This window comes from Ascaphus truei, unplaced genomic scaffold, assembly GCF_040206685.1.
Source record: "Ascaphus truei isolate aAscTru1 unplaced genomic scaffold, aAscTru1.hap1 HAP1_SCAFFOLD_1365, whole genome shotgun sequence".
Taxonomy (NCBI): Eukaryota; Metazoa; Chordata; class Amphibia; order Anura; family Ascaphidae; genus Ascaphus; species Ascaphus truei.
In genome coordinates this window covers 45797-69175 of record NW_027454244.1, presented here as the reverse complement: position 1 = coordinate 69175, position 23379 = coordinate 45797, and the positions used below count along the sequence as shown (strand labels likewise).

Here is a 23379-nt window from a genome sequence, read left to right as displayed (position 1 = left end):
CATACATGTATATTTACACACACGTGTATATCTGTATAACAGTGATAGCACAGCACACAAACACATACATGTATATTTACACACACGTGTATATCTGTATAACAGTGATAGCACAGCACACAAACACATACATGTATATTTACACACACGTGTATATCTGTATAACAGTGATAGCGCAGCACACAAACACATACATGTATATTTACACACGCGTGTATATCTGTATAACAGTGATAGCACAGCACACAAACACATACATGTATATTTACACACGCGTGTATATCTGTATAACAGTGATAGCACAGCACACAAACACATACATGTATATTTACACACACGTGTATATCTGTATAACAGTGATAGCACAGCACACAAACACATACATGTATATTTACACACACGTGTATATCTGTATAACAGTGATAGCACAGCACACAAACACATACATGTATATTTACACACACGTGTATATCTGTATAACAGTGATAGCACAGCACACAAACACATACATGTATATTTACACACACGTGTATATCTGTATAACAGTGATAGCACAGCACACAAACACATACATGTATATTTACACACACGTGTATATCTGTATAACAGTGATAGCACAGCACACAAACACATACATGTATATTTACACACACGTGTATATCTGTATAACAGTGATAGCACAGCACACAAACACATACATGTATATTTACACACACGTGTATATCTGTATAACAGTGATAGCACAGCACACAAACACATACATGTATATTTACACACACGTGTATATCTGTATAACAGTGATAGCACAGCACACAAACACATACATGTATATTTACACACACGTGTCCCTCAGGTCTGATCACCAGCAGTCAGTCCGCAGCGTACGCCATAAGTAAGTTTATCAGCGGGGTGCTGTCGGATCAGATGAGCGCTCGGTGGCTCTTTGCCACGGGACTCTGCATGGTGGGTTTGGTGAATGTGGCCTTCTCCTGGAGCTCCAGCGTCCCCGTCTTCGCCGTGCTCTGGTTCCTGAACGGACTGGCACAGGGGCTGGGCTGGCCACCCTGCGGGAAGGTACTGCGCAAGGTAAGGGGGAGCAGTGTAAGAGCACTGGGTGTGGGGGGGGGGAGCAGTGTAAGAGCGCTGGGTGTGGGGGGGGGAGCAGTGTAAGAGCGCTGGGTGTGGGGGGAGCAGAGCAAGAGCGCTGGGTGTGGGTGGGGGGGGAGCAGTGAAAGAGCGCTGGGTGTGGGTGGGGAGGAGCAGTGTAAGAGCACTGGGTGTGGGGGGGGGAGCAGTGTAAGAGCGCTGGGTGTGGGGGGGGGGAGCAGTGTAAGAGCGCTGGGTGTGGGGGGGGGGAGCAGTGTAAGAGCGCTGGGTGTGGGGGGGGGAGCAGTGTAAGAGCGCTGGGTGTGGGGGGAGCAGAGCAAGAGCGCTGGGTGTGGGTGGGGGGGGAGCAGTGAAAGAGCGCTGGGTGTGGGTGGGGGGGGGTGCAGTGTAAGAGCGCTGGGTGTGGGGGGAGCAGTGCAAGAGCGCTGGGTGTGGGGGGGAGCAATGTAAGAGCGCTGAGTGTGGGGGGAGCAGTGTAAGAGCGCTGGGTGTGGGGGGAGCAGTGTAAGAGTGCTGGGTGTGGGGGGGGAGCAGTGTAAGAGCGCTGGCTGTGGGGGGAGCAGTGCAAGAGCGCTGGGTGTGGGTGGGGGGGGGTGCAGTGTAAGAGCGCTGGGTGTGGGTGGAGGGGAGGTGCAGTGTAAGAGCGCTGGGTGTGGGGGGAGCAGTGCAAGAGCGCTGGGTGTGGGGGGGAGCAGTGTAAGAGCGCTGGGTGTGGGGGGAGCAGTGTAAGAGTGCTGGGTGTGGGGGGGAGCAGTGTAAGAGCGCTGGGTGTGGGGGGGAGCAGTGTAAGAGCGCTGGATGTGGCGGGGGGAGCAGTGTAAGAGCGCTGAGTGTGGGGGGGAGCAGTGTAAGAGCGCTGGGTGTGGGGGGGAGCAGTGTAAGAGCGCTGGGTGAGGGGGAGCAATGTAAGAGCGCTGGGTGTGGGGGGGAGCAGTGTAAGAGCGCTGGGTGTGGGGGGGGGAGCAGTGTAAGAGCGCTGGGTGTGGGGGGGAGCAGTGTAAGAGCGCTGGGTGTGGGGGGGGGAGCAGTGTAAGAGCGGTGGGTGTGGGGGGGGAGCAGTGTAAGAGCGCTGGGTGTGGGGGGGGAGCAGTGTAAGAGCGCTGTGGGGGGGGAGAGCAGTGTAAGAGAGCTGGGTGGGGGGGGAGCAGTGTAAGAGCGCTGGGTGTGGGGGGGGGAGCAGTGTAAGAGCGCTGGGTGTGGGGGGGGAGCAATGTAAGAGCGCTGGGTGTGGGGCGAAGCAGTGTAAGCGTGCTGGGTGTGGGGGGGGGGAGCAGTGTAAGAGCGCTGGGTGTGGGGGGGAGCAGTGTAAGAGCGCTGGGTGTGGTGGGGGGGAGCAGTATAAGAGCGCTGGGTGTGGGTGGGGGGGGAGCAGTTTAAGAGCGCTGGGTGTGGGAGGGGGAGCAGTTTAAGAGCGCTGGGTGTGGGGGGGAGCAGTGTAAGCGTGTGAGTGCTGGGTGTGGGGGGAGAGCAGTGTAAGGGAGCTGGGTGTGGGGGGAGAGCAGTGTACGCGTGCTGGGTGTGGGGGGGGGGGAGCAGTGTAAAAGCGCTGGGTGGGGTGGGAGCAGTGTAAGAGCGCTGTGTGTGGGGGGGGAGCAGTGTAAGAGCGCTGGGTGTGGGTGGAGGGGAGGTGCAGTGTAAGAGCGCTGGGTGTGGGGGGAGCAGTGCAAGAGCGCTGGGTGTGGGGGGGAGCAGTGTAAGAGCGCTGGGTGTGGGGGGAGCAGTGTAAGAGTGCTGGGTGTGGGGGGGAGCAGTGTAAGAGCGCTGGGTGTGGGGGGGAGCAGTGTAAGAGCGCTGGGTGTGGCGGGGGGAGCAGTGTAAGAGCGCTGAGTGTGGGGGGGAGCAGTGTAAGAGCGCTGGGTGTGGGGGGGAGCAGTGTAAGAGCGCTGGGTGAGGGGGAGCAATGTAAGAGCGCTGGGTGTGGGGGGGAGCAGTGTAAGAGCGCTGGGTGTGGGGGGGGAGCAGTGTAAGAGCGCTGGGTGTGGGGGGGAGCAGTGTAAGAGCGCTGGGTGTGGGGGGGGAGCAGTGTAAGAGCGGTGGGTGTGGGGGGGGAGCAGTGTAAGAGCGCTGGGTGTGGGGGGGGAGCAGTGTAAGAGCGCTGTGGGGGGGGAGAGCAGTGTAAGAGCGCTGGGTGTGGGGGGGAGCAGTGTAAGAGCGCTGGGTGAGGGGGAGCAATGTAAGAGCGCTGGGTGTGGGGGGGAGCAGTGTAAGAGCGCTGGGTGTGGGGGGGGAGCAGTGTAAGAGCGCTGGGTGTGGGGGGGAGCAGTGTAAGAGCGCTGGGTGTGGGGGGGGGAGCAGTGTAAGAGCGGTGGGTGTGGGGGGGGAGCAGTGTAAGAGCGCTGGGTGTGGGGGGGGAGCAGTGTAAGAGCGCTGTGGGGGGGGAGAGCAGTGTAAGAGAGCTGGGTGGGGGGGGAGCAGTGTAAGAGCGCTGGGTGTGGGGGGGGGAGCAGTGTAAGAGCGCTGGGTGTGGGGGGGGAGCAATGTAAGAGCGCTGGGTGTGGGGCGAAGCAGTGTAAGCGTGCTGGGTGTGGGGGGGGGGAGCAGTGTAAGAGCGCTGGGTGTGGGGGGGAGCAGTGTAAGAGCGCTGGGTGTGGTGGGGGGGAGCAGTATAAGAGCGCTGGGTGTGGGTGGGGGGGGAGCAGTTTAAGAGCGCTGGGTGTGGGAGGGGGAGCAGTTTAAGAGCGCTGGGTGTGGGGGGGAGCAGTGTAAGCGTGTGAGTGCTGGGTGTGGGGGGAGAGCAGTGTAAGGGAGCTGGGTGTGGGGGGAGAGCAGTGTACGCGTGCTGGGTGTGGGGGGGGGGAGCAGTGTAAAAGCGCTGGGTGGGGTGGGAGCAGTGTAAGAGCGCTGGGTGTGGGGGGGAGCAGTGTAAGAGCGCTGGGTGTGGGTGGAGGGGAGGTGCAGTGTAAGAGCGCTGGGTGTGGGGGGAGCAGTGCAAGAGCGCTGGGTGTGGGGGGGAGCAGTGTAAGAGCGCTGGGTGTGGGGGGAGCAGTGTAAGAGTGCTGGGTGTGGGGGGGAGCAGTGTAAGAGCGCTGGGTGTGGGGGGGAGCAGTGTAAGAGCGCTGGGTGTGGCGGGGGGAGCAGTGTAAGAGCGCTGAGTGTGGGGGGGAGCAGTGTAAGAGCGCTGGGTGTGGGGGGGAGCAGTGTAAGAGCGCTGGGTGAGGGGGAGCAATGTAAGAGCGCTGGGTGTGGGGGGGGAGCAGTGTAAGAGCGCTGGGTGTGGGGGGGGAGCAGTGTAAGAGCGCTGGGTGTGGGGGGGAGCAGTGTAAGAGCGCTGGGTGTGGGGGGGGGAGCAGTGTAAGAGCGGTGGGTGTGGGGGGGGAGCAGTGTAAGAGCGCTGGGTGTGGGGGGGGAGCAGTGTAAGAGCGCTGTGGGGGGGGAGAGCAGTGTAAGAGAGCTGAGTGGGGGGGAGCAGTGTAAGGGAGCTGGGTGTGGGGGGAGAGCAGTGTACGCGTGCTGGGTGTGGGGGGGGGAGCAGTGTAAAAGCGCTGGGTGGGGTGGGAGCAGTGTAAGAGCGCTGGGTGTGGGGGGGAGCAGTGTAAGAGCGCTGGGTGTGGGGGGGGAGCAGTGTAAGAGCGCTGTGGGGGGGGAGAGCAGTGTAAGGGAGCTGGGTGGGGGGGGGAGCAGTGTAAGAGCGCTGGGTGTGGGGGGGGGGAGCAATGTAAGAGCGCTGGGTGTGGGGGGGAGCAGTGTAAGCGTGCTGGGTGTGGTGGGGGAGCAGTGTAAGAGCGCTGGGTGTGGGGGGGGAGCAGTGTAAGAGCGCTGGGTGTGGTGGGGGGGAGCAGTGTAAGAGCGCTGGGTGTGGGTGGGGGGGGGAGCAGTTTAAGAGCGCTGGGTGTGGGAGGGGGAGCAGTTTAAGAGCGCTGGGTGTGGGGGGGAGCAGTGTAAGCGTGCTGGGTGTGGGGGGGGAGCAGTTTAAGAGCGCTGGGTGTGGGGGGGGGGGAGTTTAAGAGCGCTGGGTGTGGGGGGGTAGCAGTGTGTGAGTGCTGGGTGTGGGGGGAGAGCAGTGTAAGGGAGCTGGGTGTGGGGGGGAGAGCAGTGTAAGCGTGCTGGGTGTGGGGGGGGGAGCAGTGTAAAAGCGCTGGGTGGGGTGGGAGCAGTGTAAGAGCGCTGGGTGTGGGGGGGGAGCAGTGTAAGAGCGCTGGGTGTGGGGGGGGAGCAGTGTAAGAGCGCTGGGTGTGGGGGGGGAGCAGTGTAAGAGTGCTGGGTGTGGGGCAGGGAGCAGTGTAAGAGCGCTGGGTGTGGGGGGGAGCAGTGTAAGAGCGCTGGGTGTGGGGGGAGAGCAGTGTAAGCGTGCTGGGTGTGGGGGGGGGAGCAGTATAAAAGAGCTGGGTGTGGGGTGGGAGCAGTGTAAGAGCGCTGGGCGTGGGGGGGAGCAGTTAAGAGCGCTGGGTGTGGGGGGGTGCAGTGTAAGAGCGCTGGGCATGGGGGGGAGCAGTGTAAGAGCGCTGGGCGTGGGGGGGAGCAGTGTAAGAGCGCTGGGTGTGGGGGGAGCAGTGTAAGAGCGCTGGGTGTGGGGAGCAGTGTAAGAGCGCTGGGTGTGGGGGGAGCAGTGTAAGAGCGCTGGGTGTGGGGGGGTGCAGTGTAAGAGCGCTGGGCGTGGGGGGGAGCAGTGTAAGAGCGCTGGGTGTGGGGGGGAGCAGTGTAAGAGCGCTGGGTGTGGGGGAGCAGTGCGAGCACTATTAAACTAAAAACCCTCTTGCTTCCCCCCCTCTCCCTCCGTACTTTGCAGTGGTTCGAGCCCTCCCAGTTCGGCACATGGTGGGCTGTGCTCTCCACCAGCATGAACCTTGCAGGCAGCCTCGGCCCCATCATCGCCACCCTAGTGGCCGCTAGTTACAGCTGGCGCAGCACCATGTCCCTGTCCGGCCTGCTGTGCGTGGGCCTCTCCTTCCTGTGCCTCGTGCTCATTAAGAACGAGCCGTCCGACGTGGGCCTGCGGAACATCGAAGCCGGGCCCAGGAAGGGGAAGAAAGGTGAGAGGTCAGCTGCCCCCAAACATTATACGGTCAGTCCCACGTGGGGCCAAAGGGACAGTAATATGGGGGTCTCCTTCCCAGAGCCCCTCCACATGCCTGGCCCCTCTGAGGTGGATATATTTGGTATATAGGGCTATATTTTGGTTGTTGGCGTCCTGCGCCTCCCTCCCGCCCCCTGCTCCTCTCGCTGGGTGCCACCGCGCTAATAACAGGTGGTAACCCCACTCCTCCGCTCCTGCTTCTTCCCAGACTCGTCCACGGATGCCACCTCCTTGAAGGAGTTCCTGCTCTCCCCGTACCTGTGGCTGCTGTGTGCCGGATACCTGGTGGTGTTCGGGGTGAAGACCTGCTGCACAGACTGGGGGCAGCTCTTCCTGATCCAGGACAAGGGGCAGTCGGTACTGATAGGTGAGGGGTCAGGGGTCAGTCCGAGAGAAGCGTCGTTTTACCTGGGGCATATTTCATGCAAAGCTCACAGCCAGTACCTATATCACAGAACCTCCCACCAAGAGGGAATGGTGGGTGCGTGTGGGTGCGTGTGAGTGGGTGCGTGTGGGTGCGTGTGAGTGGGTGCGTGTGGGTGCGTTTTTAACACTCAGTTTAGGATTCATAGATTACGAAAAAGCATTTGATTCCGTCTACACCTCAGCGTTCCTAAATGTATTAAGAAGATAACGTGTTAAATACGCGTACACTCCTATTACAGTATAAGGATCATTTACCAGAGAATGCCGCATCAACCATCAGATTACATGAAGATACAAGCAAGATAAGGATCTGCAAGGGAGTGCAGCAGGGAGACACCGTGTCACCAGGATCAGTAAGGGAGTGCGGCAGGGAGATACCGTGTCACCAGGATCAGTAAGGGAGTGCGGCAGGGAGACACCGTGTCACCAGGATCCGCAAGGGAGTGAGGCAGGGAGACACCGTGTCACCAGGATCAGCAAGGGAGTGTGGCAGGGAGACACCGTGTCACCAGGATCAGTAAGGGAGTGCGGCAGGGAGACACCGTGTCACCAGGATCCGCAAGGGAGTGCGGCAGGGAGACATGTGTCACCAGGATCCGCAAGGGAGTGAGGCAGGGAGACACCATGTCACCAGGATCAGTAAGGGAGTGAGGCAGGGAGACACCATGTCAGCAGGATCAGTAAGGGAGTGCGGCAGGGAGACACCGTGTCAGCAGGATCAGTAAGGGAGTGCGGCAGGGAGACACCGTGTCACCAGGATCAGTAAGGGAGTGAGGCAGGGAGATACCGTGTCACCAAAGCTTTTCACAGCAACACTTGAACTGTTTAAGAAAATGAACACTGGCTGCTTCAGACACCTGCGATTTTCAGGCGACATTGTTATTTTTGCCACAAGTCCAGAAGACCTGAAGCAACAAAATCGCCTTAGCAAGTAAGAAAGTGTCCTTCATACGGATCCCGGTAAGACGAACGTGATGATCGGATACTGCAAAGATTGGAATAGAACAACAAGAAGAAGGTGAAGACTAACTCTACATTGTCCAGAAAGTAATAATGGGTGGCAACCTTCTGAAATAAAGAGAATGAAGATGGGCTGGAGGCATTTGGAAGAAAGAAGAATCTTTCAAGGACTCAAAGGGGACGTGTGTGTGACCCGTGTATCCTGCCCGTGCTCACGTATAGGGGTGTGCCCCGTGTATCCTGCCCGTGCTCACGTATGGATGTGACCCGTGTATCCTGCCCGTGCTCACGTATGGATGTGACCCGTGTATCCTGCCCGTGTTCACGTATGTATGTGACCCGTGTATCCTACCTGTGCTCACGTATGGATGTGACCCGTGTATCCTGCCCGTGCTCACGTATGGGTGTGACCCGTTTATCCTGCCCGTGCTGACGTATTGATGTGAAACTTGGACCCTAAATATGAAGATAATTCAGAAGCTTCAGACGACACAACGTTGTATGGAGAGATGCATGCTGGGTATTACCCAGAGAGACCAGAAAGAATGAATGGGATCGAAATTAAACAAAAGTCTGTGACATCATCACACGGGGAAGATTTAAAAATGGCAGTGAGCCAGACTTATCACAAGAAGGAATTATCATCGTTGGATAGAGATGGAGCACAACTGGATTCCAAGAGATTAAAAGACCAAGACGACTCAAAGTAAAATGGGAGGATGGAATTAGGGAATGTGTGGGAGCGACGTGGAGAAGAAAGGATGTAACCGCAGGACCCGGGAGATCACTGGGGAGATTTCATCCAGCAGTGGGGAGACACGACTGGAGAGGATGGGATGAGGGGATGTGTGGGAGCGACGTGGAGAAGAGAGGCTGTAACCGCAGGACCTGGGAGATCACTGGGGAGTCTGCATCCAGCAGTGAGGAGACACGGGCTGGGGAGGATGGGATGAGGGAATGTGTGAGAGCGACGTGGAGAAGAGGCTGTAACCGCAGGACCTGGGAGATCACTGGGGAGTCTGCATCCAGCAGTGGGGAGACACAACTGGAGAGGATGGGATGAGGGGATGTGTGGGAGCGACGTGGAGAAGAGAGACTGTAACCGCAGGACCTGGGAGATCACTGGGGAGACTTCATCCAGCAGTGGGGAGACACGGGCTGGAGAGGATGGGATGAGGGAATGTGTGGGAGCGACGTGGAGAAGAGAGGCTGTAACCGCAGGACCTGGGAGATCACTGGGGAGTCTGCATCCAGCAGTGGGGAGACACGGGCTGGAGAGGATGGGATGAGGGAGACACGGGCGGGGATAACATGTAAGTGAATGCGTACTCTCCCTCTCTCCTGCAGGCAGCGCGTACATGAGTGCGCTGGAGCTGGGCGGCTTGGTGGGCAGCATCGCCGCAGGACTGCTCTCCGACCGGGCCGTGGCGCGGGTAACACGCTGGCGCTCTGACATTATTAGTATTTATATTCTTACCACTTCCGTTTTTTATTCTTAATTATTTTCGTGCTCGTAACTGGGAAATATATATATATATTTTGTATAATCTACTTCCATCTGTGGGTGACATGCAGCGATGTAATAATACATCCCTATTCTCGCTGTCTCTCTCCCCATTCTCACCCCCCCCCCTTCTCTCCTCTCTCCCTCCCTCCTTCTCTCTCACTCTCCCCCTTCTCTCTGCCTCTCCTCACCCTTCTCTCTCTCCCCCCCCCCCCCTCAGGTGGGTTTGAAGAGTCACGGTAACCCTCGCCACACGCTCCTCCTCACCATGATGGCTGGGATGGCCGTTTCCTTGTACCTCTTCCGTGTCACTGTCACCCCAGGGTCACCCAAGGTAACCCCAAGCACACTCGCACACTGCCATGAGTCCTGCGCCCATTAACAAACGCCAGACGTGGCAGCGCCACTAGCAGTGGACACGTCAGGCCACTGATGGACCAAACAGATCTCCAGCTCACAACCGTGGCCGCACATCTATTTCTGACTCGCTGCTTATTCTCCCTCTTCTATTCTGTGCTCTCCATCTTTAAACGGTCCCGTCTTCTTTTCCCCTCTCTCCTTCCTTCCGCTCCTAAGGTTGACGGGGTCTGGGCCCTCGCTCTGCATCCTCTCGCGGAGATGTCCGGTTTCACCGAACAAGAGGTTTCTGATCTCTCTCACCTCTGCCCTCGTTCCTGCCTCCTTCCCTCTGCCCTGCCTCCTTCCCTCTGCCCTGCCCTTCCTCCTTCCCTCTGCCCTGCCTCCTTCCCTCTGCCCTGCCCTTCCCTCTGCCCTGCCCTTCCTCCTTCCCTCTGCCCTGCCTCCTGCCCTTCTCTGCCCTGCCTCCTTCCCTCTGCCCTTCTCTGCCCTGCCTCCTTCCCTCTGCCCTGCCTCCTGCCCTTCTCTGCCCTGCCTCCTTCCCTCTGCCCTGCCTCCTTCCCTCTGCCCTGCCCTTCCTCCTTCCCTCTGCCCTTCCTCCTGCCCTTCTCTGCCCTGCCTCCTTCCCTCTGCCCTGCCTCCTGCCCTTCTCTGCCCTGCCTCCTTCCCTCTGCCCTGCCTCCTTCCCTCTGCCCTGCCCTTCCTCCTTCCCTCTGCCCTTCCTCCTGCCCTTCTCTGCCCTGCCTCCTTCCCTCTGCCCTGCCTCCTGCCCTTCTCTGCCCTGCCTCCTTCCCTCTGCCCTGCCTCCTTCCCTCTGCCCTGCCCTTCCTCCTTCCCTCTGCCCTTCCTCCTGCCCTTCTCTGCCCTGCCTCCTTCCCTCTGCCCTGCCTCCTGCCCTTCTCTGCCCTGCCTCCTTCCCTCTGCCCTTCCTCCTGCCCTTCTCTGCCCTGCCTCCTTCCCTCTGCCCTTCCTCCTGCCCTTCTCTGCCCTGCCTCCTTCCCTCTGCTCTGCCCTGCCCCCTGCCCTCTGCCCTGCCCTCGTCCTGCCCTTCCTCCTTCCCTCTGCCCTGCCTCCTGCCCTTCCTCCTTCCCTGCCTCCTTCCCTCTGCCCTCCCTCCTGCCTCCTGCCCTGCCTCCTTCCCTCTGCCCTCCCTCCTGCCCTCTGCCTCCTTCCCTCCCCCTGAAAGTTTCTTGCAGTTTGCAGCCCCTTGCCATTTGTTAGGCCCCCGGACATAGTGGGCGTGAGTGACGGCGCGAGCGATCTGTGGCCTGTGCTCAACAGCGACGCAGAGGAGTGGCCGTGATGTCACGTGAGCGGTGCACCCCCATTGGCTGAACCGCCCACGTGAGCCGGCGTCGCGCGACAAACCCGAAACATGTAGTCTTGCGAGAGATCTGCCGCTCCGGGGCGCTTCCTCGCGAGCGCGCTCTGTGGCCGGCTTCAGCGAGGCGCAGTATGGGCGCGGCCTAACTTTCTGGGGCTGAATAGTGGAGATAACATTTGCCCCCGTTAGGCCGGGGCCAGTCTCCCCGGTAACTGCAGGGAAATAATATTATTACGTGCGCTTTAGAAAGAATGTGTGTAAATCTGGATATTTCTGTTTTTGCCAGTGAGAAGTTGGTGAATAAAATTGATCCGCGTTAATGTCTCTGCTCCTTTTAAATACGTCTGGCATCGAGCAGGAAGGGGTTAACTTTACAACCCACCCTTCTTAGAAATAATCCGGGAAACCCTGCATGGCTGGACCCGTTACCCTCCAGCGTTACATAAGGATAGTACCTTCATGCTACTCTCCTACCCCCCTCCCTGCCCTTTTGGCCCTTGTACTTGCCCGACTAACCTCCTCCCTTCCCCCCCTCCCCGGGGCCTGTAGCCGTCAGACCAGGACTCCTCAAGGGCCACCAACAGGTCAGGCACTAGTGATATCCCTGCTTCAGCACAGGTGGTAGTCTTCAACTGAGCCAGTGATTGAGCCACCTGTGCTGAAGCAGAGACATCCTGAAACCCTGACCTGTTGCTGGCCCTCGAGGAATGGAGTTGAGGGACTCTGTAGCTAAGTGTCCGGCTCACCCCGCGACCTCCATTACTGCAGATCTGGATCCTGATTCTGGCAGCGGCCTTCGGGTTCGCCTCGTACGGACCCATCGCCCTGTTCGGGGTCATCGCCAACGAGAGCGCACCATCCAACTTCTGCGGGACGTCCCATGCCATCGTCGCCCTGTCTGCCAATGGTAAGTGTGGCCCATGCGATCCTGGGCACCAAGCACCCGTCCAAACTGTGCGCATGCGTGTTGGATCACCTGACTGACATGCCTTGTGTTCCCTGGCATGTCACGGCACTGAGAGGGGGAAATCCTTTCTCTGGTCCCGTGGTATGTCACTGAGGGGAGGGGGAAATCTGTTCTCTGGTCCCCGTGGTATGTCACTGAGGGGAGGGGGGGCAATCCTTTCTCTGGCTCCCGTGGCATGTCACTGGGGTGGGGGGGCAGGAGGGGGAAATCCGTTCTCTGGCCTCGTGGCATGTAGCCGCAGGGCCAGAATAGAGCGCGGGGTTTAGGAGCTGCGCCCTGACTTTCTCTCCCTTCCCGCAGTGGGGGGCTTCCTTGCAGGCCTCCCCTTCAGCACCATCGCTAAACACTTGGGCTGGGACACGGCGTTCTGGGTGGCAGAGCTGAGCTGCGCTGGCGTCACGGTCATCTTCTTCTTCCTGAGGAACATCCAGACCAAGATGGGACGCCTGGCCAAGAAATCCGACTGAGACTGGAGAGACGAGCCCTCCTCCCCCCCACTAACACGGGGAGACCCCAAACCGGGGGGAGCGGGGTACTGAGTTACCGGGGCTGCAGTCCCATGGCTTGCCCCCCTGGTAGTGATAGGGTTAAAACCATACAACATTTCACTCGCAGAGGAAACTGACAACATGCTGCTTTGTATGAGGGGACGGAGTATCTACACCTAACCACATTACTTTTTCAGAGGGTATAGAAATGAAGCTGTAACATTGTCACATCACAATTCTGTCACCAACCCACAGTAATGATCTTCTAACCGTCCCCAGGAGGAGAGGAGAAGGGGGGGCTGCACCTGTAATGATTAGGGGTTCGGTAGAACGTGGGGTCTTCCTTACAATGCCTGTCATTAAACATTATTTATATACAATTAATTAGACGGCTGTTTTTGTTGGAATAACGGGGCTCCTATTCCTCCTGTTTATATCACGTGAAGACCGAACGCGTTTCCAGGAAGAGAAGTTGTGGTCCTGCGACTTAACCCGTCTGCTGCTGGAAGAATGCAAGTTACCCAGAAGCCTCTAGTGCAGCACATGCTTCCAGCAGCAGAGGGGGTTAATGAAACGACGGCTCACGCCCCTCCGCTGCTTTACGGCCGGCGTTGAATCACGGTGTAATTCCGGCTGCTAAAATCCCCACGTGGGCCTGAGGTCGTCTGCTTTAAGAACAGACCCCATCAGGCGGCCATCTTATTAGTGATCCGCAGTAATACTCCGCTAGGGTCATTCTGATTTGGGGGTTTTGTTTTCTCTGAGGGAAGTTTAGTTTCCAGCTCACGTACGACCCGATGTCCGGTTAGAATCCCACCCTCACATATGGACTGACGGGTCATTATTTCTCTGCACTCGTTTCTGGGGTGAGGCACAACAACCCCTAAATAAAATACATTAACCCTGTCTGTGCCTCCCGGGTAAGCCCAGCATCATATACACAGCACCACTCTGCCCGGCCATCGCTCTGCTCACTCCTGGTTATGTCTGCCGTGACGACACTCTCAGCCAACGCATTTCTTTGTAATTTTTTTCACACCTATTAAATAAAAGGAAGTTGGTTTTGCGCCTGTTCCGCCCACGCCAGGGGGAGGCGACCGGGGGGGGGGGGGGGGGGAGAAGGGAGAGGCCGCCCGGGGGAGGGGGGGAAAGAAGGGAGAGGCCGCCCGGGGGATTCTGGGAAATAACATGTAAATGAGCACACCGTGTCATCTTTTGCTTCAAATCCATATTGACATGGACCCCTGTAAGCTTATGCCTGCTGCATTATACAGCTTTTCATCTTTTTTTTTACAGTAAATGGAAATAATATAGAATAAGTGATTAAGGTGGGAAGATTACAGAATATATTTTGTAAAATTAACTTTTAATGGGATTTGTTTTTGCAACATCCAGTTAAGAGCTAACCATCATCTCAGCCCATCCTAATTCTGTTCTTCTGGTGTCACATAAGATAAAAATACATGTGACGGTGATAAGAGTTTGTGTTAGTCCAGTTAGCTTAGACTTGTCATGGAATGATCATCACAACTCTATTCTATTGTTCTATTTAGGTAAAAACATATTTCAAATTGTCTGTCTGCCGGAAAGAGTTTGACCTTAAACTCGCATTGAGTTTCTTTCCCGTCCCACACGCCCTGCAACCAGTGCTAGAATGTGTGGGATTAGCCAATACAAGGATATCATGGTGGAGGCGGCCATCTTAAACGTTGCCCACACACAGTGAGGACAGAAGGATTTGGTGCAACTTCACTGAAAATGAATGACACCAAGAAGATTGAATTCATCTTTAAGCATGAGATTTGCCGCATTATACCGTAACTAGCATGGTGAAACATCCCACATTAACCCTATCAGTACACACACGCAGAGCTGAAAGGGTTACAGGAGATATACTCACCCGAGGTGCCCCCGCTCTGCTCGCACCGGTACTATTCCCACGCACACAGAGCGCGGGCGCAACTTATTAATATTACAATATATACATTATCAGCTGGGACGCGAGTAACAAAGCCCAGGGCAGGAACGTGGCGGGGGCCATTTTTAAGTCCCGTAATGGTCCCCACCAGACGGCCGCTCTCAAAGCCTGGGAGAGCCCCCCCCTTGCGTATAACTGCCCGGGGTGGGGGATGCTGGTTACACGTGACCGGCACAATTAGGAGCTGGGTCCGAATGTCCCGGCTTTCTCCGCCACTTCCAGCGCCAGTTTCAAGTTCTGTTCGAAGAGTTCGCACCTGAAAGAGACGGATCCGGAGAATTCAGCTTTACTGCGACGTCTTCAGAGCGCGGGCGAAGGCGGCTCCGGGAGCGCGGGAGCGAAGGCGGCTCTGGGAGCGCGGGGGCGAAGGCGGCTCTGGGAGCGCGGGGGCGAAGGCGGCTCCGGGAGCGAAGGCGGCTTACGGGAGCGCGGGCGAAGGCGGCTCCGGGAGCGAAGGCGGCTCCGGGAGCGAAGGCGGCTTACGGGAGCGCGGGCGAAGGCGGCCCTGGGAGCGCGGGCGAAGGCGGCTCCGGGAGCGCGGGCGAAGGCGGCTCCGGGAGCGCGGGCGAAGGCGGCTCCGGGAGCGCGGGCGAAGGCGGCTCCGGGAGCGCGGGCGAAGGCGGCTCCGGGAGCGCGGGCGAAGGCGGCTCCGGGAGCGCGGGCGAAGGCGGCTCCGGGAGCGCGGGCGAAGGCGGCTCCGGAACATGCTGCACATCCCCAACTGTGGTGACAGTCACCCGGCAGGGGGAGGAGCAGACTGTGGTATAGGTCCCGTGTGTGTGTGTGTCACTGTCCCCCTTGTGTGCGTGTCACTGTCCCCCTTGTGTGTGTGTGTCACTGTCCCCCGGCAGGGGGAGGGACAGATGGCTGCAGGACCTCCTCCTCCTCACCTAATGGGCATCTCCAGTGAGTAGAACGGGTTCTTCAGAGCGAAGTCGGAATACAGCTCATAAACCTTCCGCAGGAGCGCGTCTATCCCGGCCTGACGCGGGTCTGTCAGCATCATGAACTTTATACCTGCGGCAAGAGAACCGTGTGAGATCCACACAACCCTCCCCCCCCCCCCCCAAACACAGGGTGTACAAGGAGCGCGTGTGTGTGTGTGCGTGCAAGGTGTATAAAGAGGTGTATAGGGAGCGCGAGCGCGAGGCCTATAGGGAGCGCGAGGCCTATAGGGTGCGCGAGGCCCATAGGGAGCGCGAGGCCCATAGGGAGCGCGAGGCCCATAGGGAGCGCGAGGCCCATAGGGAGCGCGAGGCCCATAGGGAGCGCGAGGCCCATAGGGAGCACACCGCGCGTGTGCAAGGGAGGGCGCGCAAGGCGTATAGGGAGCGCGCGCAAGGCGTATAGGGAGCACCCGCGCGCAAGGCGTATAGGGAGCGCGCGCAAGGCGTATAGGGAGCGCGCGCAAGGCGTATAGGGAGCGCGCGCAAGGCGTATAGGGAGCGCGCGCAAGGCGTATAGGGAGCGCGGGCAAGGCGTATAGGGAGCGCGCGCAAGGCGTATAGGGAGCACCCGCGTGCAAGGCGTATAAGGAGCGCGCGCAAGGCGTATAGGGAGCGTCTCTCACCGGTCAGAGTCTGGTAGCAGTGCAGTTTGAACGTGTCTGTCTCCAGCATCTCGATACCAGAACTTCCGGGCTCAGGGGAGAGCTGAGACCCAATGGCAAACAGCCTGTGGGGGAGACAGGAGGGGTGAGGCGTGGAGGGAGAGGGGAGAGCGAGGGAGGAGAGCGAGGCAGTGGCGGGGCCTGACCTTGATGGTGGGTACGTGCAGTGGGTGGCAGGGCCTGGCCTTGATGGTGGGTACGTGCAGTGGGTGGCAGGGCCTGACCTTGATGGTGGGTACGTGCAGTGGGTGGCAGGGCCTGGCCTTGATGGTGGGTACGTGCAGTGGGTGGCAGGGCCTGGCCTTGATGGTGGGTACGTGCAGTGGGTGGCAGGGCCTGGCCTTGATGGTGGGTACGTGCAGTGGGTGGCAGGGCCTGGCCTTGATGGTGGGTACGTGCAGTGGGTGGCAGGGCCTGGCCTTGATGGTGGGTACGTGCAGTGGGTGGCAGGGCCTGGCCTTGATGGTGGGTACGTGCAGTGGGTGGCAGGGCCTGGCCTTGATGGTGGGTACATGCAGTGCGTGGCAGGGCCTGGCCTTGATGGTGAGTAAGTGCAGTGGGTGGCAGGGCCTGGCCTTGATGGTGGGTACGTGCAGTGGGTGGCAGGGCCTGGCCTTGATGGTGGGTAAGTGCAGTGGGTGGCAGGGCCTGCCTTGATGGTGGGTACGTGCCTCTGTGGGTGGCAGGGCCTGGCCTTGATGGTGGGTACATGCCTCTGTGGATGGCAGGGCCTGGCCTTGATGGTGGGTACGTGCAGTGGGTGGCAGGGCCTGGCCTTGATGGTGGATACATGCCTCTGTGGGTGGCAGGGCCTGGCCTTGATGGTGGGTACATGCCTCTGTGGATGGCAGGGCCTGGCCTTGATGGTGGGTACGTGCAGTGGGTGGCAGGGCCTGGCCTTGATGGTGGGTACATGCCTCTGTGGGTGGCAGGGCCTGGCCTTGATGGTGGGTAAGTGCAGTGGGTGGCAGGGCCTGGCCATGATGGTGGGTACGTGCAGTGGGTGGCAGGACCTGGCCTTGATGGTGGGTAAGTGCAGTGGGTGGCAGGGCCTGGCCTTGATGGTGGGTACGTGCAGTGGGTGGCAGGGCCTGGCCTTGATGGTGGGTACGTGCAGTAGGTGGCAGGGCCTGGCCTTGGTGGTGGGTACGTGCAGTGGGTGACAGGGCCTGGCCTTGATGGTTGGTACGTGCAGTGGGTGGCAGGGCCTGGCCTTGATGGTGGGTACGTGCAGTGGGTGGCAGGGCCTGGCCTTGATGGTGGGTACGTGCAGTGGGTGGCAGGGCCTGGCCTTGATGGTGGGTACGTGCAGTGGGTGCTATTTCAATCAGAAACAGGTATACTAAGAATTTACGTCCGACAGCCTCGAGCAGAGCACAGGCGAGACCCCCCCCCCCCTCCACCCCCGGACATAGCGCAAGCGAGACCCCCCCACCACCTCCCCCCCCTCCCCGGATATAGCGCAGACGAGACACCGCCCTCCCGACCCCCACCCAGACAGACCGCAGACGAGACCCCCCCCCCCTCAATCCTGAGTGCAGACGAGACACCCCGCCCCCTCCCTGGGCAAAGCGCAGGAGACACACCAACCCCCCCACCCCCCAATATTTTCCCTCTATAAGAAGCGATTTAAAGGCGGAGTTAACCCTGTACAATCACACGCCCCGCGGGCGGCTCTTTGGGCCGAACTCACGAGTGGAACATGGAGGCCAGCATCAGCTTCTCATTGGAGGAGAGGCGGGGGGCGGCCGAATCGGATGGACAGGGGGTAGTTGGAGGGGTTACCCAGGAACTCCAGGACCTCCTTCCCATCCGCCGTGTACCTGCCGCTCACATCGATCCCATTAATAGAGAGCACAGCGTGTCCAACTGGGGGGAGAGGGAGGCACGTGAGCGGGAGGGAACGGGTGGGGGCGCGCGGAGGGCAGACGGGTAACACGGTGGGGGCGCGCGGAGGGCAGACGGGTGACACGGTGGGGGCGCGCGGAGGGCAGACGGGTGACAGGGTGGGGGCGCGCGGAGGGCAGACGGGTGACAGGGTGGGGGCGCGCGGAGGGCAGACGGGTGACAGGGTGGGGGCGCGCGGAGGGCAGACGGGTGACAAGGTGGGGGCGGGAGGGCAGACGGGTGACAAGGTGGGGGCGGGAGGGCAAACGGGTGACGGGGGGGCGGGAGGGCAAACGGGTGACGGGGGGGCGGGAGGGCAAACGGGTGACGGGGGGGCGGGAGGGCAAACGGGTGACGGGGGGGCGGGAGGGCAAACGGGTGACGGGGGGGCGGGAGGGCAAACGGGTGACGGGGGGGCGGGAGGGCAAACGGGTGACGGGGGGGCGGGAGGGCAAACGGGTGACGGGGGGGCGGGAGGGCAAACGGGTGACGGGGGGGCGGGAGGGCAAACGGGTGACGGGGGCGGCGGGAGGGCAAACGGGTGACGGGGGGGCGGGAGGGCAAACGGGTGACGGGGGGGCGGGAGGGCAAACGGGTGACGGGGGGGGCGGGAGGGCAAACGGGTGACGGGGGGGCGGGAGGGCAAACGGGTGACGGGGGGGCGGGAGGGCAAACGGGTGACGGGGGGCAGGAGGGCAAACGGGGGGCGGGAGGGCAAACGGGGGGCGGGAGGGCAAACGGGGGGCGGGAGGGCAAACGGGTGACGGGGGGGCGGGAGGGCAAACGGGTGACGGGGGCGGGAGGGCAAACGGGTGACGGGGGGGGCAAACGGGTGACGGGGGGGCAAACGGGTGACGGGGGGGCGGGAGGGCAAACGGGTGACGGGGGGGCAGGAGGGCAAACGGGGGGCGGGAGGGCAAACGGGGGGCGGGAGGGCAAACGGGTGACGGGGGGGCGGGAGGGCAAACGGGTGACGGGGGCGGGAGGGCAAACGGGTGACGGGGGGGCGGGAGGGCAAACGGGTGACGGGGGGCGGGGGGGCAAACGGGTGACGGGGGGGCAAACGGGTGACGGGGGGGGCAAACGGGTGACGGGGGGGCAAACGGGTGACGGGGGGGCAAACGGGTGACGGGGGGGCGGGAGGGCAAACGGGTGGCGGGGGGCGGGAGGGCAAACGGGTGACGGGGGGGCGGGAGGGCAAACGGGTGACGGGGGGGCGGGAGGGCAAACAGGTGACGGGGGGGCGGGAGGGCAAACGGGTGACGGGGGGCGGGAGGGCAAACGGGTGACGGGGGGGCGGGAGGGCAAACGGGTGACGGGGGGGCGGGAGGGCAAACGGGTGACGGGGGGGCGGGAGGGCAAACGGGTGACGGGGGGGCGGGAGGGCAAACGGGTGACGGGGGAGCGGGGGGGCAAACGGGTGACGGGGGGGCAAACGGGTGACGGGGGGGCAAACGGGTGACGGGGGGGCGGGAGGGCAAACGGGTGACGGGGGGGCGGGAGGGCAAACGGGTGACGGGGGGGCGGGAGGGCAAACGGGTGACGGGGGGGCAAACGGGTGACGGGGGGGCAAACGGGTGACGGGGGGGCGGGAGGGCAAACGGGTGACGGGGGGGCGGGAGGGCAAACGGGTGACGGGGGGCGGGAGGGCAAACGGGTGACGGGGGGGCGGGAGGGCAAACGGGTGACGGGGGGGCGGGAGGGCAAACGGGTGACGGGGGGGCGGGAGGGCAAACGGGTGACGGGGGGCGGGAGGGCAAACGGGTGACGGGGGGGCGGGAGGGCAAACGGGTGACGGGGGGGCGGGAGGGCAAACGGGTGACGGGGGGGCGGGAGGGCAAACGGGTGACGGGGGGGCGGGAGGGCAAACGGGTGACGGGGGGCGGGAGGGCAAACGGGTGACGGGGGGGCGGGAGGGCAAACGGGTGACGGGGGGGCGGGAGGGCAAACGGGTGACGGGGGGGCAGGAGGGCAAACGGGGGGCGGGAGGGCAAACGGGTGACGGGGGGGCGGGAGGGCAAACGGGTGACGGGGGCGGGAGGGCAAACGGGTGACGGGGGGGGCGGGAGGGCAAACGGGTGACAGGGGGGCGGGGGGGCAAACGGGTGGCGGGGGGGCAAACGGGTGACGGGGGGGCAAACGGGTGACGGGGGGGCAAACGGGTGACGGGGGGGCGGGAGGGCAAACGGGTGACGGGGGGCGGGAGGGCAAACGGGTGACGGGGGGGCGGGAGGGCAAACGGGTGACGGGGGGGCGGGAGGGCAAACGGGTGACGGGGGGGGCGGGAGGGCAAACTGGTGACAGGGGGGCGGGAGGGCAAACGGGTGACAGGGGGGCGGGAGGGCAAACGGGTGACAGGGGGGCGGGAGGGCAAACGGGTGACGGGGGGACAAACGGGTGACGGGGGGGGGGGCGGCAGGGCAAACGGGTGACGGGGGGGCGGGAGGGCAAACGGGTGACGGGGGGACAAACGGGTGACGGGGGGGGGGCGGCAGGGCAAACGGGTGACGGGGGGGCGGGAGGGCAAACGGGTGACGGGGGGGCGGGAGGGCAAACGGGTGACGGGGGGGCGGGAGGGCAAACGGGTGACGGGGGGGCGGGAGGGCAAACGGGTGACGGGGGGCCGGGAGGGCAAACGGGTGACGGGGGCGGGAGGGCAAACGGGTGACGGGAGGGCAAACGGGTGACGGGGGGGCGGGAGGGCAAACGGGTGACGGGGGGGCGGGAGAGCAAACGGGTGACGGGGGGGCGGGAGGGCAAACGGGTGACGGGGGGGCGGGAGGGCAAACGGGTGACGGGGGGGCGGGAGGGCAAACGGGTGACGGGGGGGCGGGAGGGCAAACGGGTGACGGGGGGGCGGGAGGGCAAACGGGTGACGGGGGGGCGGGAGGGCAAACGGGTGACGGGGGGCGGGAGGGCAAACGGGTGACGGGGGGCGGGAGGGCAAACGGGTGACGGGGGGGCGGGAGGGCAAACGGGTGACGGGGGGGCGGGAGGGCAAACGGGTGACGGGGGGGCGGGAGGGCAAACGGGTGACGGGGGGGCGGGAGGGCAAACGGGTGACGGGGGGGCGGGAGGGCAAACGGGTGACGGGGGGGCGGGAGGGCAAACGGGTGACGGGGGGGCGGGAGGGCAAACGGGTGACGGGGGCGGCGGGAGGGCAAACGGGTGACGGGGGGGCGGGAGGGCAAACGGGTGACGGGGGGGCGGGAGGGCAAACGGGTGACGGGGGGGCGGGAGGGCAAACGGGTGACGGGGGGGCGGGAGGGCAAACGGGTTACGGGGGGGCGGGAGGGCAAACGGGTGACGGGGGGGCAGGAGGGCAAACGGGGGGCGGGAGGGCAAACGGGGGGCGGGAGGGCAAACGGGTGACGGGGGGGCGGGAGGGCAAACGGGTGACGGGGGCGGGAGGGCAAACGGGTGACGGGGGCGGGAGGGCAAACGGGTGACGGGGGGGCGGGAGGGCAAACGGGTGACGGGGGCGGGAGGGCAAACGGGTGACGGGGGGCGGGAGGGCAAACGGGTGACGGGGGGCGGGAGAGCAAACGGGTGACGGGGGGCGGGAGAGCAAACGGGTGACGGGGGGCAAACGGGTGACGGGGGGCAAACGGGTGACGGGGGGGGCAAACGGGTGACGGGGGGGGCAAACGGGTGACGGGGGGGGCAAACGGGTGACGGGGGGGGCAAACGGGTGACGGGGGGGGGCAAACGGGTGACGGGGGGGCAAACGGGTGACGGGGGGGCAAACGGGTGACGGGGGGGCAAACGGGTGACGGGGGGGCAAACGGGTGACGGGGGGGCAAACGGGTGACGGGGGGGGGCAAACGGGTGACGGGGGGGGGCAAACGGGTGACGGGGGGGGCAAACGGGTGACGGGGGGGCAAACGGGTGACGGGGGGGCAAACGGGTGACGGGGGGGCAAACGGGTGACGGGGGGGCAAACGGGTGACGGGGGGGCAAACGGGTGACGGGGGGGCAAACGGGTGACGGGGGGGCAAACGGGTGACGGGGGGGCAAACGGGTGACGGGGGGGCAAACGGGTGACGGGGGGGCAAACGGGTGACGGGGGGGCAAACGGGTGACGGGGGGGCAAACGGGTGACGGGGGGGCAAACGGGTGACGGGGGGGCAAACGGGTGACGGGGGGGCAAACGGGTGACGGGGGGGCAAACGGGTGACGGGGGGCAAATGGGTGCCGGGGGGCAAACGGGTGCCGGGGGGGGGGGCGGGAGGTCAAACGGGTGCCAAGGGGGGGGGGCGGGAGGTCAAACGGGTGACGGGGGGGGGCGGGAGGTCAAACGGGTGACGGGGGGGGCGGGAGGTCAAACGGGTGACAGGGGGGGCGGGAGGTCAAATGGGTGACAGGGGGGGCGGGAGGGCAAACGGGGGGACGCGGAGGGCACACAGGTGATGGGGGCGCAAAGGGCACACGGGCGACGGGGGGGCGAGGAGGGCACACGGGCGACGGGGGGGCGCGGAGGGCACACGGGGGGGCACGGAGGGCACACGGGTGACAGAGGTGCTCCACAACCCTTTTCCACCCCCCCTCACCCTGGGACCCCCGGTCCTCCCCCCGGGCGGTGCTCCCCCCCTCTCACCCCGGATCCCGTCCCGCTGCCCGAATGACACCAGCACCCGCTCATCGTGCAGTTTGAGCACCAGGTCCAGCGGGAAGCTGAAGGTTTTCTCGGCCTCGGGGCGCGGGCTGTGACTGTCCAGCTGGTACACCAGCCCGCCCGCCTTGTTCACAACGTACACGCTGAAAATCGCCATCCTGCGGAGCCGCCTGGCAGGGGGCCGCTTCACTTCCGGGTCCGTAGGCGCCTGGCCGGGAGCCGCTTCACTTCCGGGTCCGTAGGCGCCTGCAAGCGGTGCGCGTCACTTCCGGGTCCGGAGGCTCATGGGAGATGTAGTTCTCTCCTGCCAGCCTCATGGCAAAGTGCAGGCAGCCCACTGTGCAGAGCATCTCACACCCACACCTGCAGGGCATTGCACATCTACATCTGCAGAGCATTGCATACCCAGACCTACAGAGCATCTCACATCCAGATCTGCAGAGCATCTCACATCCAGATCTGCAGAGCATTGGATACCCACATCAGCAGAGCATCTCACATCCAGATCTGCAGAGCATTGCATACCCACACCCAGAGCTGCAGAGTATCTTACATCCAGATCTGCAGAGCATTGCATACCCACAACCAGACCTGCAGAGCATCTCACATCCAGATCTACAGAGCATTGCATTCCCACACCCAGATCTGCAGAGCATCTCACATCCAGATCTGCAGAGCATTGCATACGCACACCCAGAGCTGCAGAGAATTTTACATCCAGATCTGCAGAGCATTGCATACCCACACCCAGACCTGCAGAGCATCTCACATCCAAATCTACAGAGCATTGCATACCCACACCCAGATCTGCAGAGCATGTCACATCCAGATCTGCAGAGCATTGGATACCCACACCTGCAGAGCATCTCACATCCAGATCTGCAGAGCATTGCATACCCACACCCAGACCTGCAGAGCATTTCACATCCAGATCTGCAGAGCATTGCATACCCACACCCAGAGCTGCAGAGTATTACATCCAGATCTGCAGAGCATTGAATACCCACACCCAGACCTGCAGAGCATCTCACATCCAGACCTGCAGAGCTTTGCATACCCACACCCAGACCTGCAGAGCATCTCACATCCAGATCTGCAGAGAATTGCATACCCACACCCAGGCCTGCAGAGCATCTCACATCC

The 23379-nt window shown here is 62.3% G+C and overlaps 2 protein-coding genes across 3 annotated transcripts; one reads left to right on the top strand and one right to left on the bottom strand.

The window, feature by feature from the left end:
- Positions 1-837: 837 nt before the first annotated feature.
- SLC37A4 (solute carrier family 37 member 4) lies at positions 838-12527 on the top strand. Of its 2 annotated transcripts, XM_075581490.1 has the most exons (8): positions 838-1086; positions 5834-6077; positions 6330-6488; positions 8855-8940; positions 9232-9345; positions 9588-9653; positions 11461-11599; positions 11960-12527. In XM_075581490.1, the coding sequence occupies exons 1-8, from the start codon at positions 925-927 to the stop codon at positions 12124-12126; spliced, it is 1137 nt and encodes a 378-aa protein (XP_075437605.1). In that variant the 5' UTR covers positions 838-924; the 3' UTR covers positions 12127-12527. The 2 variants fall into 2 exon arrangements, with proteins under 2 accessions (XP_075437605.1, XP_075437606.1); XM_075581491.1 differs by lacking the exon at positions 9588-9653.
- Positions 12528-13494: 967 nt separating this feature from the next.
- Positions 13495-22461, bottom strand: TRAPPC4 (trafficking protein particle complex subunit 4). The gene is given in 6 exon segments (XM_075581489.1): positions 13495-14381; positions 15016-15142; positions 15696-15799; positions 17428-17477; positions 17479-17603; positions 22219-22461. Coding segments are annotated over 6 exon segments (660 nt in total). The 5' UTR covers positions 22394-22461; the 3' UTR covers positions 13495-14302.
- Between the last annotated feature and the right edge of the window lie 918 nt (positions 22462-23379).